At 38.5% G+C, this 20,159-nt stretch overlaps 1 protein-coding gene across 2 annotated transcripts in view; it reads left to right on the top strand.

Moving 5' to 3' along the window:
- The window catches only part of TBCA (tubulin folding cofactor A), a 31,585-nt gene extending 13,237 nt beyond the window's left edge, over positions 1 to 18,348 (top strand). For both annotated transcript variants that reach the window (XM_009637245.2, XM_035892790.1), the window contains exons 2-4: positions 4,941 to 5,046; positions 14,964 to 15,050; positions 18,109 to 18,348. In XM_009637245.2, coding sequence (XP_009635540.1) covers positions 4,960 to 5,046; positions 14,964 to 15,050; positions 18,109 to 18,189 — 255 coding nt within the window. In that variant the 5' untranslated portion in view covers positions 4,941 to 4,959 and the 3' untranslated portion in view covers positions 18,190 to 18,348. The remainder of the gene's footprint in view (positions 1 to 4,940; positions 5,047 to 14,963; positions 15,051 to 18,108) is intronic.
- The last annotated feature ends 1,811 nt before the right edge of the window (positions 18,349 to 20,159 follow it).

Below are 20,159 nucleotides of genomic sequence, written 5' to 3'. Positions count from 1 at the left end.
TAATGAGCATGCAGCTGGATTGCAAATGGCTGGATTTATAGTGTTGGTATAAAAATAAAACTGGCTGTAGTTTAGAGCTGTCACAGGCATGGAGACAGAAATTGGAGCATATTTGACATCTCCCTTCTACAAATAGAAAAGGCAGAGCCGAGGTACTTGGGTAATACCTCTTATTGGACTAACTGCATATCATTGACAAACCAGTTTATGGGATAAAAATGGTTTGGGGTTAGAGGTTTGGGGACATGGTGAAAGAGCAAAACAAATGTTTATTTTGGTACTTCCATCCATTACTCTGGCAAGGTTTTATATTTTTGTACAAATAAACGTTGAACACAGCAAATTAGTATGGAAAAATTCTTGGCTGACACAGTGACTGTGACACACAACGTAAAAATCTCCACCAAGAATTCAAGAAATGTACACACATGGTGTCAGGCTTCTGTGAAATATTTCAAGTTAAAAAGCTAATGGTAACCTTGTTTTCAACTACATGAAGCCTTATTTCAGTTTTCATCTGTACAAAATACATCTCAATATCCAGCTCTATCCAAGTGATACATTGTAAAGAATGAATGTCATCTCCTACCTTTTTGAGTTTGAGGGGAGAGAACAGGGAATTTTTTGAAGTGTTGAACCAAAGCTGTAGTTGTTTTCGAGGTCAGTTCAGTGCTGATCAGTGTGGTACCTTTGCACTGTAATATGCTCTACGGAGTTTTGTAGAGACTTTTATGAACGAAATTTTCACCCTGAACTTGGCGTATACCAAAATTAATGCATTTATTCTGATAATACAGAATATCCAGTCATCTTACTACAGGTGTGCTATTAGTTCTTAATTGTAACTGGCCTTCATGTTTCATTCCTGTATTACATTTTAAATCACTCTTGTTTCCACTAAAGTTCTGTCTTATACTGAAGGCGATATATCTGGTGACTTCATTTCCGCTTAATTGTCCTATGTCATAGCTGCATCTCAGAAGAATTTGAAAAATGCAGTAGCATTTTAAGGTAGCTCAGAGGATACCTGTTGTCATGTATGCCTCTTTTTTTTCTTTTTTTTTTTTTTTTTAACTTTGAGTGCACAAAGGACTAGAATTTCTATTTTGTGACTGAAGTTAATTTTTTTTCTTAAAAGATAAGGATAAATACCCTTCTCTGCTATTGATGTCCATCCAAGTTCTTTTTATAGAAGACTACTAAAGCCAGGATCGTTTTTACCAAAGAGAAGAAAAAGAACAACTCCTAAAATGGAGATTTAGATACCTAACTTTGAGAGAATGATCACAGAGCTGACAACGCTTCTTAACGCAAATTGCCTTACGATGCATAGAACTTTTTGGTGATAAATGTTTGGTTTATTTGCAGAGCTATTACAATGTGCAGGCTATTGTGCAGCTGAAATAAGGCTAAGCATAGGGTATCAGATGGGTACCAGGTGACAGATTGTTTAAAAACAAGAGAATATTTTAAGAAACTGTCTATTGCAGAATAAAGGCGTATACAAGTATATATGTGTAATATAGAATTTATGTGTATGTATGTGCAGCATGCAAGCATAACTATGATAAGAAGTAATCTACATTGGTTCCTACTTTTTTTTTTTTCATTATGGATTCTTCCAATTAAAAGTTAAAGTTACTGTAGCTTATATTTCTTACAACAAGGCAGAATGTCTGCTAAAGTTATGCCTGTAGTGATTTTTATGGTTGCAGGTTTTTTTGTCTATAAATGACCAGTGTACTTGAAATGCAACAAATTATGGTCTGGCTTTTTCTGATATGTACCGAGCTATTCGCTCTGTTCACTGCGTACGATCACACCATGTATAAGGATTCTGGTTTAGTACAGTTTGTAATCTTTGGGGGAAGAAGAAGAAGGGGGGAAAAAAAAAAACCAACCCCAAAACCCCACCAAAACAAGCAAACAAACCCAACCCAGGATCTTGTTTCTAGACAGACCAGGGTAAAGGAAGAAGAGAGGAACAACGTATCACATGGGTATTTTTGTGTACACTTCTGCTGAAATTTTCAAGAGGTGATTAAGAGGTAGTATTGCTCCATTATCAAATTTCACTTTCCTTTTGAGAGCAAGCTATTGATTTAATTTAGCATCTCCCCAAGCTACATATTCAGTAGAAATGGCTTCATGACATCTAGAGGAAGGACCTAGTACAGGAAATGTTTTCAAATCAAAACTTCTTAATAGCATTAAACATCAGCATCCCAATCTTATGAATAATAAATTGAATGTTGAATTGGACAATTCCAATTACTGAACAAAGTGCAATGGAAAATTTGTCACAGAAAACAGTCTTATATTTCAGGTTTCATGTGTTTCCTTTTTGTGAAAGCAGAATATTTCAAGTTCTGCTTCTGAAATGTACAATTAGTACAGAAATAGAAATAGGTAGGTAAGTATGGGCACAATTCTTAAGTATCTAGATATGAGAAAGGTGGGCAAAAAATCATGTTAAATTTAATTCTAAACTAAGGCAGAACATGCAGTCCTTTCCTGTTTGATAAAAGTAAGCAAACTTGAATAGCAGTCAGTTTGAAAAGTTAGTATGCATAGAGGGAGATGTGAATGTGAAAATGTAGCATGGACACATAATTAATGGCAAACATTGTGCCTTTTGTATTAGCCAAAAATTAAAATAATTAAAAATGCTGGGTTTAGCAATGCAGCTTGCCTTTAGTTTCAACAGCGCACACACTTGAATCAGCATAAAACTGCTTTTAATTGTATCTCGTTCCCCCTGTTCTTCAAGGGAATTTGCTGTTCTCATTCAAAAAAAAAATCATCTGTCTTACAGGTTGATTAAAATTAACTTTTTTGGAACCTAAAAATAGCAAAGCAAATAATACTGTCTGGAATTAAATCAAGCAACCTTGATCAAACAATTAACTCGTCCTCTATTAAATCAATATTTGCTGATGCTAATACTGGAGCTAGTTCCAGTAGCTGGAATTACAGCCACTGATTTAGTGTCTTTATTATTAGTAATTAGGCTGCTGTCTTTCCCCAGTACTGCTTCTGAAAGCTAGTGCTTGGCTGACTTGTAGAAACTGGCCTAGATGATACCTAAACTACAGTCTTCATAAGGCTGAAGGCCCCCTCTGATGGTGTGACTCCACAGAGGTTGAAACAAATTCAGGTGCATGTTGCCACAGCCCAGCTTAGACCAACTGTTGTGGAGCCACAGCTTAAGGCTATTTTTTGATGATGTTATGTCTAACAAAAGCAGGGAGAGTTCCTGCTATTGTAATACCGGTACATTCTCCGTCTAATTTTTCTCAGGATATTACTGCAGTGGTGCTTTTGTGGCAGCTTCAGTTCACAAAAGATTCTTGTCACCCCAGTACCATTCTGTCCCTCCTCAGCAGCCCTTCTAATAGGGCACTTAACTGTGACAAATTAGGAATTAATTTGCTCTGATGCGCTAACGTGACCATGAAGCTCTCTACTAGACCTTTATTTATTCTCTTTTCATTTGTATAATATATTCTTTACTTCTTGGATCTGATTATGTTATTTTGGCTGTTAAGTTCTCCTTAAACAATCTTATATAGGCTGATGTGATGTTTATTCTTGTTTGGGGAAGGATTTTCTTTGGCACGTTCTCAGGTTTGCAGTAGCATCTTTATGTTTGTTTTGGTCCTGAATTAGCTTATCAGAAATTACTTCATCATTCTCCAGATCCTGAAGGATGTTTTGGTTCAGATCTAGTATTGTGTAATCCAACATGTACCTAATGAACATATGTAACAAATCGGGAGATGCAACAGCAAAACTGCAGTAACAACAATAGAAGTTTGATAATGGACTTGCAATGTAAAAATTACTGTAGGACATCAGACTAGACTACCTTAATATTCCTTTCTGAACTTCAAAATTTTTTACATTATTCTTGACTCTACGCTTGTTATCAAAAAGCATCCTCTCTCAAGTATGAGTCCATTATTAGGGTTAAAAGACGGAGTCTTCCCTTTGAAAGATAGGCCATAAAGAAAATTGCTGTAACGTAAATTATGGAACTCTTACTTTTGTCTGTAACCCCCAAACCAGCATGAAAGTAAACAGAGAAAATACTCTTAAGGAACACAAAACTATGAGACTACTGTGTAATTTGGGAATTTTACTTTTCATTATTTTGTATGAAAGCTAGTATGGGAAATAATGCATTTAATAATGGCATGAAATGTAGCAATTGGGGGAAAAAATGTTCTGGGATCACAGTTTGTGAATGTGAAAGTGCTGTTTCTTTTCATTTACATACGACAACTCTTTTCAGAGTTACGACTAAAGAGGATGCCTGTCATTATTCATTTAATAATGCAGGTGCAATATTGGCATTTAGTGGTGAGTAGGAAAGAGGGAAGGCCACATGACTATAACAGCCAACATGGGTCACTTGCAAAACAGTCAGAGCCTGGATGATGTTGAGAGTCTAGCAAAAGTCTAGCAAATGCTGATCTGAAAGCTGATGATAACAATATCTTCACAGACATCTTAGTATTGTTTGGTTTGGATATCTATGACGTGAGGACTTCTATGAGATAGGTAGCTTTCTTCTTTGTACCATGTCTTTATTAGCAGTTACCCAGATCTACAAGGCAGCTTATCTGTGTCTATTATGTATTTGAAATGAAGTACCGATATATAGGGGTTTTAGGATATTCTATATGGATAAGCCCACACAGAATCTTTAAAGTATTTTTGGTTTAAATTATTTTTATGAGAATCATTATGCCTTATAGCTAAATTCAGCATTTCCTAGATGCAGGGTTTTTTCAGTGGTTAAGACTTTTTTTTTTATATATATATAAAACTATGTGTTATCTTCTAGAGCTGCAGCTTTTGGGGTGTTTTTATTATCAATGGTGTAACTTCTTACTGTAATAGAACAAGATTAACACAGTCACTTGGTTTAATTGCAGATTGGCAAAAGAAAAAGTTATGTATGAAAAAGAAGCAAAACAGCAAGAAGAAAAGATTGAAAAAATGAAGGCTGAAGCATGTGATGATTATGGAATTAAGAAGCAGGTAAACTATCCTGAAACTTGTTTTATAAAATCCTTCTTTGCTTTCATTTAGTCACAGTCATTCTTAAAGAAAATAATCTCCTGTACCTTTTTCCAGATTCCTGTTATAATTACTAGACTAAAATCCTCTCCATTATAAAAGTAATAGTAAGCATTTGTAGAAACTTCCTTCATTCCAGAACTGTTAAATTAAAAGGAAACTGTGTCTGTATTATGTAGCACTTGGTGTCAGGATGGCTATCACAGTGCGTATGGTCTGGATGCATTTAGGTAAATTAAGTGCTCGCTGGTAAGTGCAAATGTTACAGTGAAGTGAAAACACTTGATAGTTACTATGAAGGTGAAGCATTTCAATTCTTGAGTATACTGGTATCCCTCTGGTAAAATCACAGACCTGAAAAAGAGCAAGCAATGGCTACACAGCTGCTCCTAGCAGCTGGTGGAGTTTGTAGTGAAGTCACTGACTAGCAAGGTGCGTGCTGTAGTTTCATCTGCTCAAGAGTATGGTTTAGTGTCACTATTACAATATGATTAAATTTTTCTTGGAAGGTTCCCCCGAAAGGACAGTGGTTGCAGACAGTTGGTACCTGCCCTTTTGGAGGGAGAGGGAGTGTCAAGTTTACTTCTCGCTGAGAGAAGGCTTGGGTTTGGGAGATTTGTGTTTCTTTTTTACAGAAGTGTGGCATGTGTTTAACTGTGGCCTTTATATTCTTTCAATTAAATATGTTATTTTTTAACTATGTTTTTCTTCCCAAGCATTTCCCAGATGTTTTCTCTTGAATCTTCAGAGAAACTGAAACTGTAAATTAAAATTATTTTCATTTGTTTCAATAGCCTGGTGGCCTTGTGTTATAAAACTTAACCAACTGTTCTCCCATCTTCATTTTGAAACAATGGAAGATTAAGTTAAATAAACCTCAATTATAAAAATTGAAGCAAGATAGGAGAAAGCCCTTTTAGAACAAGCTAAACCAACTTGTTAATATAAATTCAGATTTCAGTTCATATGTCCTGCCTTGCTTTCATTATGCCATGGGAAATAAATGCAAATAAAGAATTTGTATACAAATAAAGGATTGTATTTATAGAGGTGAGCTGTCTTCTGCCTCACCACAGACTGCAGCTCCAAGATCCTACAAAATAGTAGTCTTTCTGAAGGTCTGCTGGTGCTAACAAGAACTAATGAATGCAATTCCCATTTTTAGTGTCCCCCATTCATCAGGTTATTTGACTGCACTGTGGTATTTCCGCAGTGACCTGCAAGATATCATCAAAGTCAAAACCAGCGGAGACTGTGAACTTCTGCTGTGAAATGAAATGTTACACACTACTTGAAGGTATTCTCAGAGACCAATGACAAAACCTTCCACAGAGAGTCTTGATTCCTTCAGAAATTGCCTGATCTGCTTTGAAAGCAATCAGTTCTGCAGTGGCATCTTCACTTCTTGTTCCTTTAGTGCACTTTGCATTCTGGAAGTTGTTAATATTTTAGGTTATGAAGAATTTGAAGGCTTGGAAAGAATGTGCATATTTTTCATAGGATCAAATCTGTTACTCTAAAGAAAATTATATAATACCAGGAGAGTTTACTCAGAACTGTATTTTGGATAGAATTAATACTTTGAGGCGTTCTTCAGGAAAACTACCTGTAGTTACACATTTCAAGAATTGCTTTTAGCTAATAATTCCTAATCTGAATGATTGTATTTATTGAAAAATATGGTTCTAGCCTTTATTTCAGTAATGAAAAGTAACATTTGTGGGATGGAAACTAATTCAATCATTTGAGACTAGGAGAATAATTTTAACTATTATTTTATCAGCTAAATGAGATATGTAAATACAAATCAATCCAGAGTGGAGGGAGGGATGCTTAAAAGCATTACTTACCCCTTAATGTACTACTGTTCTCATTTAGCTTTCTAGTTACAACTCTGCAATAGAACATACGGTTTAACAGTACAGAAGTGACTACAGAAAATTTTACTTTAAAATGAATAATGCCATTCCTACAGCATCTGTAGACTTCAGGGTATGTCTGGTCTGTGAGGAGGGATCAGTCCCTTTGCAGAACAAGAGTTAGGGTTTGACTCCGTATTTTTATCGTAATTCCTTATACAGTGGGGCAGCTTGTGGTTCTTGTGAATTCAAGTCATCTCTGGCTGAGCCGGTGACCAAGTAGGGTAGTTGGCAGATGATACCAGCATTAACCTGCACTGTCTAGAAAGACTTACTTCATGAGGAGCAGATTCAGTATCAGAGAAACAAAAAGGACAGTTTTCTCACACTGCTGGTATATGCTGACCAAGATTATAACTTGTAGACCCCTGTTGTTGGATGTGAAAAGACTTTGTCACAGTAACCCAGGGTAGTCCACTTCTCCCCGCATCTGCCCCCAACTTCACACCAGTGTGATGGTGGATCTCGGAGTTCAGACAGCAGCACCTGCAGTTCACTAATGAGCAAAACAGGCCACTGCATATGTATAGTATGTTAATCAGCAGAAATTCTATTACCTGCCCCTGCAATGCTGTCCTTTGAGCTTCATCCCAAGCAGGGCTCTGTTGTGTCAGGTTCCTGTTTTGCTTAGCATCAGTGTCCCGGAGCCCCCACTGTGATCACGCTATGCTTTCAGTAAAGCCAGAGCTTTCACTCACTGAGTATTATGCCTCATCCCTGGGGGATCCCGACCTGCTTTCTACCCATATTTCCACGCTGCTTTCCGCCCATGTATCACTGTTGTCCCGGGTGCACACTGGGTTTGCGCTACTTGCTGTGTCTCAGCTCATATACTTCAGCTGAATCCGGGCTGGGTGAAGACTACTTGTGGTAGGCTGTGTATCACAGGGAAGGAATCTCGAGGGGGAAGAAGTCCTTCCTTTTCCATCATTTACATCTTATTCAAACAAACAAACAAACCCACCACTCTGCTATCATCTGGTTTTTGTCTTCAAAAGGTAGATGAGAAGTTTAGAATTTAGGGGAAAGTTGTAACAATTCATTTGAGCCAAATTGGCAGAAAAAAACATAATAAATGAAGAGCAGTATTTGGAAAAAGAAAAAGATTCTGAGAGAAAAATTTTCATATGTTTTTACATCTGAAAATCATACTATCTTCCACCATGAGACTTGTAGGAAAAAGGGTTATTAAGTACTTCAATAAAATACTAGATTGAAAACAATAGTGTTAAAACCAAAACTATTGTATATAAAATTTACCGAGTTTGTAGAAGTTAGGAAAAAATATTAAAAGGCTTTTAATGTATTCCACCAGGTGTAAATTCTGCATATTGATTCTGTAGAGGGTCACGGAGAGCCCTGACCGATAAGCAGCAAGCAGTACAATTGTACCTCCATGTGGATTTTTTTGCAATGAAGCCTTGGTTTCTGCACAGTTGTAATGGTTCTTAATATATGAAGACTTTACACGGAGCTTCATAATAGTTTTATCTGTTAAGGAAACTTTTCACACTGTAATCACTCGTAAGTGCAGACTGATGATAGGAACCAGTAATTTCCTGTATTTCTGTGGTTGGTGGTGTGTCTTGTACGTCAATAAGCCTCCTTTCCCATCCTTTTATCTTGAGGCTTGTGAGTGTGGGAAAAGCCTGAGGTTATCTTCTGTGTTTCCTCTCAGTGGGATTGTAGATATACTCTGGAGTTTTTGTTAACAGTCATCATTTTTACTGATAAATGATATATCTTCATTTTTTAATGATACATTTTCATTTTTTAAAGAATAGCTGTCCTACAGTTCCAAATTACTTCTTGTGCAATGTCATTTCCAGATGAATTAAAAATCCAGTGGACTTAACATAGAATTTAGTACCTGCATGCCAAGGAGTACATAAGAGTGCATAAAGTACATCTTGCTAATACACAGGTTTTTAGAAATATTGGTGAAAACAGCAGTATTTCTCTTGCTTTGTTGAGTGAAAGGTAGAGTATCTCTTGAAACAACTCAAAAGAAATGCATTTGGAAACAATGTATATTGTTTTGTAAAATTATTGTGGAAGATGAGAATTTGCTGCTAGTCTTGTTACTGGAGGAGTTCTTGCTGAAAGGAACATTGTAATGTTCTGTAATGTTTTAATTTTTACATGTCTATTTAGCCTCAAAGAGATAATCTGGTTAGCTCAGTTGGCTTTTTACATTTTTAGCTTTTTCTACCCCCTACCCAATTGGTTCAAACAAAGTTTCATTCTTCTCACCAATCTAGTACAGTAAGATTAGATAAAACATACAGTTTCACTTCAGTCTGATTATTTTCATAAGGTTTTTTGGGGGGTTGTTTTCTTTTTTCCTAAGAATAGATGATCTTTGCTTAAAAATCTGAACTCTAGCTCTAGCTGCTTAGGTAAGGAGGCAGTGGAAATGCTAGTGAAGAGTCCTAATGCTCCCCCTTATGTATTTCAACAGTATCCTTAATAAACACAGTTTGTTTACTTAAAAGCTAGCACCTTGGAATTCTCTGTACTAAGAACAGAGTAAAATTCCTAACATACAACTGGTATTAAAAATGCTTTCAAACTCTAGTTTTATTGCCTAATGTGCTTTTTGAAAGAGACTAAATAACAAAAAATCATTACTGTGATCTTCCTTTTTCCCTTCTGTTTCCCAAAGGCTGTTTTCCTTTTTATCTAGGCAGGTGTAAATACCTTTTGGATTCCAGACTTTATGCTGAAGATTAAAGGCACTCGTGCAGTATTTGGAATAAGTTAGTATGGCAACATTCTGATGGTAGGAGAGACCTGCCACCAAGATGGGATGTGATTTGTTTCTTCTTTGGTTGGGCTCACTTTTCCTGTGCTCTACAGGGAGGAAAAAAATCTGGACTTGACTTTTCTGCCTTCTCTCTATTTAGGGAACTTGCCATGTCTGTTCTGCTTCCAATTTTAGCACCAATATTTCCCCAGGTATTTCATCTCCACAAACCAGATGAGGGGCGACTCCAAAATCTTCAAGTTTATTCTAAAACCTCTCCTAAGCAGCTTGCTACCTTTTAGCAAAGCATGTATTACATTAAGCATGGATTCAGGATCCGTATCTTAACAACCAACCAAAAAAAAACCCAACAGAACCCCGCCCACCATCACCCTCTCAATCTCTCCCCCAGGTGTAACCTCCTTCACAAACAGTTGTGGGAGCAGAGAGAAAATTTGGCTATTTGTTCTAACAAGGTTGAGCCATTCTTGCTGGGAAGGCAAGTCTTTCTTTTGTCAGTGTTTTCTTTATGCCAGTCCCAAAGAAACCTCTTAATGCAGCTGTTTACCACCTCTCACCTGTTTTCAGGGTGAGGTTTATACTTGCATCAACATGGATCTGTTCAGGTAGAGTTTTGAGTTGCTGGAAGGAAATGTGCTGCTTGCTGATTAAATGACAACTTTCTGTAATGGGTAATTCGATTATCAATCTTCCAAGTTAATTTTAAAGGAGCAATATCTTGTAATTTATGATACAGCATATTTAATTAAAAACTTTTTAAGTGGAGGACATGGAGCTTTGCTTCTGTCCTCTGAAAAGTTCTCAATTTTTTAACTTCAAGTCATGTGGCGTTCTTCTTCCACCCCCCACTGCTGACAGTTGTACATTAGTGGAAGACAGACAGTGACTGTTTTCCAAAAAGACCAAAGGAATCTTTCTGCCTTTCATGTCCTAAAGTGAGCTGCTTCAGAAGAAACAGGATTGGCCCTCACCGGAGAGGGGCTGCAGAGAGAGCTAGTTTGAAATACTGAGGCATTAGACGTAGAGGGTTTTCTCCTCCTCCAGCTTTCTTGCTACAAATTGGTAGGTGGTTTGTGGCTGATACATGGCCATTTCAGTTCTGAAATGCCCAAACACTATAGAAACAAAACAATGCTCTCTGGTTCTTTACTGCAAGCTTTTCTTCATGGTCCTTTGGAAGTGTTTTGATCAATGTGTTTGATAACGCGCCTACAACGGACTGCAGTGTGCGCTTTGTACCCTGTATTTGTGGATAGCTCAAGCTGCTTTTGGGCCTGCTATGTGAAAACAAAACAAGTTGCTTCAAAGGAAGCAGAACTAATAAAACTTGGTTTCCGACAGCTTTTGTGTGTGTTTGGGTTTCTTCCCCCTCTGTATTCACCTTAATGCTGTCTCTCCTCTGAGTTTCTGTCTTCCCTGTGCCCAGCTTTCTCCCACATCGCCTGTGCTGTCCCACTCCCTGCGTCCCGGCGCCACCATCCTGGCACAGCACATTATGCCTTCGTGCTCCCTGACTAGCAGAGAGGCGAGAAGTAGTACCGTGCTGTGGGTTTAAGTTACAAATATGCTGATTACCCAACCAGTAGCCTTAGCATGACTCTTTTAACTTTGTGCTACAGCCTTTTACTTCACAGGATTATTAATTTTGAAACCTTTGGTGTTCGTGATACTTCTTTTCTTTGTCCTTCCATCAGCTATGGCTGTAACCAGTTAATAGATTCCAAGTGTTTTACAAAGTTTCTGATGAAAAGTAGTTCAAAAAAGTAGCACTTTTCTTAGCAAACTGAATTATTTACATGTTTTTTCTTTTCTTCTGTACCATCTTTGAGTAGAGCCATGCTGTTACAATTATCTGTACAACAGTCAAAAGGCAAGTGATTATGAGGCAGTATTTAAAAGCTTGAATATATATTTATGTGTATATCATTCATACATGTATGACTCATTCACAATTCTTTGTTTTTTAGACTATCTTTTATGTTTAAAACACCACTCCTGTCATATAAAACAGTATTGTCGCTATACCCTGTGACCCAGTAGTTTATTAGGCTGTCCTTCTAAGATCAAGGAAAGACAGAGAGCACTATGGGGGTTTTCTAGTTGATCTCAAATTATTTGTGGATCTGTGTATCTCTAAATCTCTTGGTTAGACGTGGGTCAGCTGAAAAAAAACCCAGACAAACCCTGCTTCCATCTTTCTGAAGCTGATAAAACTGTTGTCCCATTATACATGCCAGGCTGAACAAAATTGCTTCCTGTTGCAGAATACCTGGTATTGACACTCATAAGCAGTAATACTTAATTGTATTCTTAAATTATAAAGAATTTGTTTCAGTGTAAGTGCTTGGGTGATCCAAAAAGCAGAGGATCTGTCTCATGAGCAGCTCTGATCTGCCTACAGTTGAAATAGCAGCTTTGAACTTTCATTAGGGGACCTGCTCAAAATCAAAGTTGCTTATGTTTAAAGCCTTGGGCATTACCTCCTCAGCTGTTTCTCATACAGTGTTTGGCCTTTGTGCTTATTCTGAGTGTGTAAAGTAATTGATTTTAGTTACGATGCCCTTCCACTTAAGCAACTGGTAGGTGGATCTGTGTTTTTGCATCTATTCTGTTTTATCTGTCACTGCAATCAAGAATTTATGGAAAACAGATTGAAGGCTATTGATAGTGCATTATGCACACCCGTTCTTTGACATCTGATCCAATTTACAAAAAATCTACATCGCATTTAGTAAATACGCTTTACACACCCCAACAGTTAGAGAGCTCCATGGCATCTGAGAAACCTGCTTTCTTTTGAAAGATGCCAGACCTCTACTCCCTTAGTAGAAATACCTTCAATCTTGAAAGACAACTGACTAGAAATGTGGCTGGTTGAAGAGATTTGTTTAACTAGCTTTTTCAGTACCCTTGAAGGAAAGGGGATGCCGTCCTCACTGTAGCCGCAACAGCTCTTTTGGTCCTGTGTGCACTTACTGATGACAAAGTAAATTTACTTCTCCCTGTACATGTTGTTGTGCTTTACTGCTTTTGTCTTAACACTGTATTTAGATGCACTTCAGTTATTCCAGCTTTTTAATACTTCTGTTTGGCAATGTAATTCACAGAAACCTTGCAGATATTTATGGTGCTTTGCAAAGTTAGATCAGTTGCATACAATAACTTCCTTTGTGACCTGCTTATAATTCAAACTCCTTAGAGTTCAGTCAGAAAATCTGATAGAATTTGGAGAGCAAACATGTTAAAAATTCCAGTCCTAAAGCTTATCTAATTATTTGAGCTTTTGTCTTTACTTTATGATACACACTTGTAATGGTAAATGGTCTGTCTGGGATTATCAGCATTACTTGAACAAAATGGGTTTTATCCAGAAGTTATCAAAATTGCATAGGTAGTTTGGTAATAAATTAACAATATTTGTTCCACAAAATTCCTGCTCCAATCTCCAACTGTTGCCACCTACTGAATATAGTTCCAGGATTCATCATGGTTTTTTTATTTATTATTGCATAACTGCCAGCAAATGTAAATAAAACTCAGGTACCCCTTTGGATGTCAGTCAGATTTTGTTTTGGAGAGTGATTGGGGTAGGTTTGTTCTTTTCTTACAGCAGCCAGGACTAGAGCTTACAGATTCCAGATTTACGTGTCTTCTCAGATCCCTTATTGAGCAGCACATGTCAACTAAGTTACTACTTTTCATATCATCTACCAGCTTTACCGTACAGAACTATTTAGTGATACTGGCCCAAGGAAGTCATTATTGGATATTCTCACTCCTGTACGTATTCTCTATAGAACAAATTTCTACTATGTGAAGCAGAAGGCATCATCTCATGCAGTTTATGGCACACCTCATTCTATGGAAGTTACAAACTTTTATTCATTCACTGCTGAAAGTGTAATAGGCAGAGTTCCTAGTCTTATTTTTAATACAGTCCGACACTGAATGCTTACAAGAAACGTGATAAACTTATTTTTTAAATACTTGTCACCCATCTTTGCTTCATTACAACAGGTTTTGCTCTAGATTCTCTGAAAGAAAATTAGAAACAATGTTTTAAAAACCTTTCCCTCAAAAATTACTTGACCTAAAGTTAAATATATGATACTTAAAAACATGGTGATAATGTCTTACTACATAAGGCCTTCCTGTATGCATAAATACATTCTTAGCCATAGTTTTATCTTCCCTTTTACAATGACCCTTCAGTACAGCAGCATTAATACTGAAAGGAGAATACAACACTGGAGTGACAGAACGAAGTAAGCCATTTAAAGGGAATGCCTTCTGTGGCAGGTTACCCTGAAAGCAGAAGAGGTTTCATATTTAAATACCTAACAGATTTTCATTTCTAAATAGATTTAACATTAGTGAACAACGCCACACACCTTTTCTTCTCAGTGGTTGGATTTCAGATCCAGAAATGTTCCATGAAATAAATGTTCCCTTGTTTAAATCTGAAGTTGTTTTCTGCAGGAGGAGGCAGGACGTTCAGATTCAGTGGGGTGCCAGTTTAGTAATTTTGTTCAAAGTGCATGGTGAGAATAATCTTTCTCCTAAAATGAAGCACAAGGATAAGTAATAACTTTTTATGCATGATAAGCATCAAAAATATGAGCCTGCTGGTCTTTGCTTTTCATTTTTCTTTACCTTTGTATTTCAGTCAGAGCCTCCTGCGGTGTGCACACAATGTGATCAATAACTCAATAACTTTTTTCATGCAGTAATTATCTCTATGTGGTATTATCTGAACACTGTTTTTCTTTATTACCCAAAAGATGCAGGAGATATTTATATAACCAGCTGATCCCATTTTGGATTGAAGCTGCTTCACAACAGCAGGAGAAAGTTTGTTTTAAATAGTCTTTTTAACAAACGTTGTATGGAAAGCTTACCAGGCAGTAATTTTTTCTAAGGGAAAAATTATTCTAAATACTCTTTTGCACTTGATACTTTATTTTTAATTAAGCACAAAGTAAATGGAAGTGTCCCACAAATTAACAGAGTTTTAAGCAATTATGCTAAGTAAGTGTCTCTTAATAACAAAGCCTACTAGAAAATAGGTACAAGTGTTCTGAAGTTCCTAGATCATGACTGGACTACTGATTTTTTAGAGTAAAGACTTATCTTAAACAATAATGTTCCTATCTGGAATACATTCTCATTTCATTGGCTTCTAATTTTCACAGATTGAGATCTTACAAGAGTCACGAATGATGATTCCAGACTGCCAGCGCAGATTAGAAGTCGCACATGCAGATCTTACTCAACTACTAGTAAGTATAACACCCTAGCCCACTGATAAGGAATGCTGGTGTTCCTTGATGAACTTGGATAAACGTGCTTGTCTGCAGTGCAGTTGCAGCATATTAGAATTGAAGAATTACTTTTTGTAAGGTCCCAAGACTAGCATCCTATAACATACCCATATTTCATTTTAGGTAACTGTCTGCAGACTGTCTTCAGCCTATGAAAGCTCTGTGCGTTAGAATATTAGAAGCTGTCTTTAAGGGAACAGTCACTCAATGTACACTTAAATACTGAAGTGGTGGAAAGGACTCTGAATTCCTGTGCTGGTTTACATGATCAGAAAAAATAGTTCACCGATTTAGGTAGTTTTCTAGATAGTGTAGATGTATAGAATATGCTTGTATTGAACTGAAATAGTCAGAATACTTTGCTTACTACTTTTACAATGCTACGGACAAGAAACAAGACAGCCAAGTCCTGGCCGAGTACTGTTTATATGATTTATTAGTGAGGTGAGCACTAGTGCCCCATTTTTAAGACGCAAATACCTGCAGGAATAAATAGTATCTTGTACAGATAGATTCAGTAAAACTATACTAAGCTTGGAGATCATCATGCTTATTTTAAAAGCTGCCTTCTTATCACAAATTCAGCTACACATTTAAATGCTACTGTGGGGCTAAAAATACAAACCCTAAATTAAGCCCCAGACACATTCGATAGCTAAAATGCAAATCCCTTCTCAAAGGAAAACTCAAGGTGTCTTACCCTTGGGTAGTATGCCTCTACTGTTTTCCAAAATAAATACTCAGTAGCTGGCAGGATTTAGGGTCCTTTTGTCATTCAACTAGTTACTTGACAGCTGATCTAGATCTCAGTGGCAGGGTGGAGTGGTGCTACTGATCCATACAGTGTGCTGTACAAACTTAAAACAAGGAATGGGGGGAGTTACTATTGTTGTTAAGAATTTGGAAATCTTTAAGAGTTGCTTTCTATGCTTAGCTCACTTTCAGTGCTTTTATTAAAATCAACTGTATATTAGTATGTTTTTTCAATTGTCAACCTGCTTAAGCTTTTCCCTAACAGTACTCTTGTTCTGAGGTCTGTTGTTATTGGTTCCAATTACATTGTCCTTGAGTTTAAATATTTAACAATATAATAAAGTAAAGGTATGTGTAGGTCAAACCCACTTACACATGACAGCCATTATCCTGGACCTTAAGTAGGACAAAATAAATTACCTGTGCTTTGGATCATGTAGAACTAGTGTTTTCAATAATGATATAGCCTTTGTTTCATAGAACCACAGAATGTTTTGCATTGCAAGGGACCTTTAGAGGTCATCTAGTCCAACCCCCCCTGCAGTGAGCAGGGCCATCTTCAACTCGATTGGGTTGCTCAGAGCCCCGTCCAACCTGGCCTTGAATGTTTCCAGGGATAGGGCATCTGCCACCACTCTGAGCAACCTGTTCCAGTGTTTCACCACCCTCATCGCAAAGAATTTCCTCCTTCTATCTAGTCTGAATCTACCCTCTTTTAGTTTAAAACCATTGCCCCTTGTCTTATCACTACAGGCCCTGCTAAAAAGCCTGTCCCCACCTTTTTTATAAGCCCCCTTCAAGTACTGAAAGGCCGAGATCAGGTCTCCCCAGGACCCTTCTCCAGGCTGAACAACCCTAACTCTCTCAGCCTGTCCTTGTAGGAGAGGTGTTCCATCCCTCGGATCATTTTTGTGGCCCTTCTCTGGACCCGTTCCATGTCCTTCTTGTGCTGAGGGCCCCCAAGCCGGATGCAGGGCTGCAGGTGGGGTGTCACTAGCGCAGAGCCGAGGGGCAGAATCCCCTCCCTCCGCCTGCTGGCCACACTGCTTTTGAGGCAGCCCAGGAGGCGGTTGGCTTTCTGGGCTGCGAGCGCACATTGCTGGGTCATGTCCAGCTTCTCATCCACCAGTACCCCCAAGTCCTTCTCTCTAGGGCTGCTCTCAATCCTTCCTTCTTCCCCCAGCCTGTATTGACACTGGGGGTTGCCCCAACCCAGGTGCAGGACCTTGCACTTGGCTTTGTTGAACCTCATGAGGTTCACACAGGCCCACTTCTCCAGGTCCCTCTGCATGACCTCCCATCCCACAGGTGTGTCAACTGCACCACTCAGCTTGGTGTCCTCTGCAAACTTGCTGAGGTCCCACTTGGTGACTTGGTCCCACTGTCTGTGTCATCGATGAAGACACCAAACAGTACTGGTCCCAGTACAGACCCTTGAGGGTCACCACCTGACACCGATCTCCACTTGGACACTGAGCTGTTGACCACTACCGTCTCAGTGCAACCATCCAACCAGTTCCTCATCCACTGAACAGTCCATCCATCAAATTAATCTCTCCCCAGTTTAGAGAGAAGGATGTTGTGGGGGACTGTGTTAAAGGCCTCACAGAAGTCTAGATAGGTGACATCCATGGCTCTTTCCTTATCCACTGATGTAGTCACTCCATCGTAGAAAGCCCACTAGGTTTGTCAGGCAGTACTTCCCTTTGGTGAAGCCATACTGCCTGTCTCAAATGACCTCCCTGTCCTCCATCTGACTTAGCATAGCTTCTAGGAGGATCTGTTCCATGGTCTTCCCAGGCACAGAGGTGAGGCTGACAGGTCAGTAGTTCCCAGGGTCTTCCTTTCTACCCTTTTTGAAAATGGGTGCAATGTTTCCCTTTTTCCAGTCACCAAGGACTTAACCTGACTGCCATGACTTTTCAAGTATCATGGAGCCTGGCAACTACATCAGGCAATTCCCTCAGGACTCTGGCATGCACCTCCACAGATTTGTTTATGTTCAGGTTCCTCAGGTGGTCTCAAATCTGATCATCTTTTAACAGGGGGAGGGAACCTTGCTCCCCCAGTCCCTGTCCTGCAGTCCATTCACTCAGGAGGTGTGGGAAGAGAGGTTGCTGGTGAAGACTGAGGCAAAAACTTTGTTGAGTACCTCAACCTTCCCCTTGTCTGTTGTTACATTTTTTTTTCATAGTTACCTTCTTTAATTTAATCCCATGTCAATTATTTTCAAAGTACTAAAAAATTTTGGTTTTTATTCCAGGAAAATGAAAAAGAATTGGAAGAAGCTGAAGAGTATAAAGAAGCTCGTTCCATACTGGAGTCAGTAAAGCTGGAAGCCTAGAAGTTTTTCAGTACTGTCTTTATATGCATTAGCACTGGGTCCATTCCACACTTTCGTTCGACTATGGCTCTATTACAATTGTTGACTTGCTAAGGTTCCCTTTATGCAAACTGGCCTTTCTCTAATTGCAAAATGCATCAAATAAAGGATAATCTGAAACATCTGTGTGTTCCATATTCAGGCAAAACAAACATTTCCAGTTCACATCAATTACAAAAGAAAAATGTAAGCATAATAGTGTAATAGCTAATATGCAGAACTTAATCTGAACAATTCAGGCTAAGAAATAAAGTTTAGCTATGTAGGGAATGTGAGGGACCAATAAATGCTTTAGAATGAAATAGAATCATGGAATGGGTTGGGTTGGAAGGGACCTTTAAGATTCATCTAGTTCCAACCCCCCTGCCATGGGCTTTAGAAGCACCTTATATTTGAAATAATTTCAAGCCATTATAGCATAACAATCTGTACTGAAAAAGGAGATGGACTAAATGACCCTTCAGAGTCACACGTCTTTTTTCTACGATGCAATTTAGCTGTAATTATATCAAGTATGTACTCCTTGTTTATCTTTGAGCCCAAGACAGAATTAAGAGCTGGTTCCAAATCTTTCTCAGTTTGCCTGGGGTTGATTTGTAAAGCCCAATTCACACAATTACCATTGATCAAAGTTCTTTTACTTTTTCAAGAAACAGAATTTAGCAGCTGACTAGTATGTTGTCAGTTGGGTCTGCTGGTAAGAGTTCTGGACTGAATGCTTTTCCTGAAAGCACCTTGACCTAAGTGAGTTGGTTTTTTTTTTTTTAAACAAAGCTCAAACCCTGGAAGGTGAAAGAGAACTGATGGTAAGGGAACAATGCTTAATCTGCTTGGAAGACCATTAAAATGTCATGTACAAAAGCTGTGGTTCTTTCAGAATAGCTTCTCTAAACAGTAAATAGTAAGCTCTGCTGATGAACAAGAAAGCTTTTTACATTAGTTTTTCTAGTTTGAAAGTGTTCTGGCATGTTCCTTAAAGGCAACACAAAGCACGGTGTACCTTTTGTGTGGTGCTATATTGAATACTCTTAATAAAATTTTTGTTAATTTGCCTGAGTTTGGGTAAACTGCAGTTTCAGTACCTCTATTTCCTTAAGCACATTGAGAGTTATAAATCTACTTCTCCATCACTGAAGCACTGCTCTGACAGATTATCAACACAAGATTTCTGATTGACTGCAGAATAACCTGCTTCTGAAGTGACCCCACACCAGTACTAGACACTGCTAAGAGGTGAAACCTTTTGTGATGTGACACTACTATGGTTTCAGGAGAATACACGCACACCTTCATACCAGCATTGCGTCCTAGGCACATAACTGCCAGACAGACACTGCCTGGTTCACAGCACAAATGAACTGCTATCAAGGAGAACATCTGTCTTTGAATACTCATTTCAGCTAGCTGCTTCTACGGACCTTCACCAGGAAAGGTAGCTGGAGTGGACAAAGCAGATCGCTTGTCTCTGCTGACCAGCTGCAGTCAGCTTAACAGTAACTCTGCTTGTGGCCATGGCATGAAGTGTGGTGAATAAATGCTGAGCTGAAAAGGAGGTGTGAGGAGGTGCCCAGTCTGCTGGGTAAAGCAGAATTTAAAATAAAAATAGTTCCTCTTCAGAAGAAAGAACACAAGCTTCTGGAGAACAAACCCACAGAAAGGTGACGTGCAGTTGCTGAGTAGCACAAGAAATGCAGGCCAGCATGGAAGCTGAAGAGAGGCATGACCTATAGCGGCCGAAGGAAAGCAGCACTGTAGTATGGCTTAAGTGGGCATTTAGAGTTAAAGGCACATGGGGCTGAGTAGCTACCATATAAACCAGACTCCAAGGAAACGTTCCTTCGTGCAATAGTTTCTAGGGTAGAGTGGTTTCTCACTTTTGCCTGATACTTCAAGCTGTTCTCTAGCTCCCTCTGACTGCATCATGAACCAAG

The sequence above is a fragment of the Egretta garzetta genome, unplaced genomic scaffold (assembly GCF_000687185.1).
Source record: "Egretta garzetta isolate BGI_Z169 unplaced genomic scaffold, ASM68718v1 scaffold424, whole genome shotgun sequence".
NCBI lineage: Eukaryota > Metazoa > Chordata > Aves > Pelecaniformes > Ardeidae > Egretta > Egretta garzetta.
This window is presented reverse-complemented; position numbering and strand designations above follow the sequence as displayed.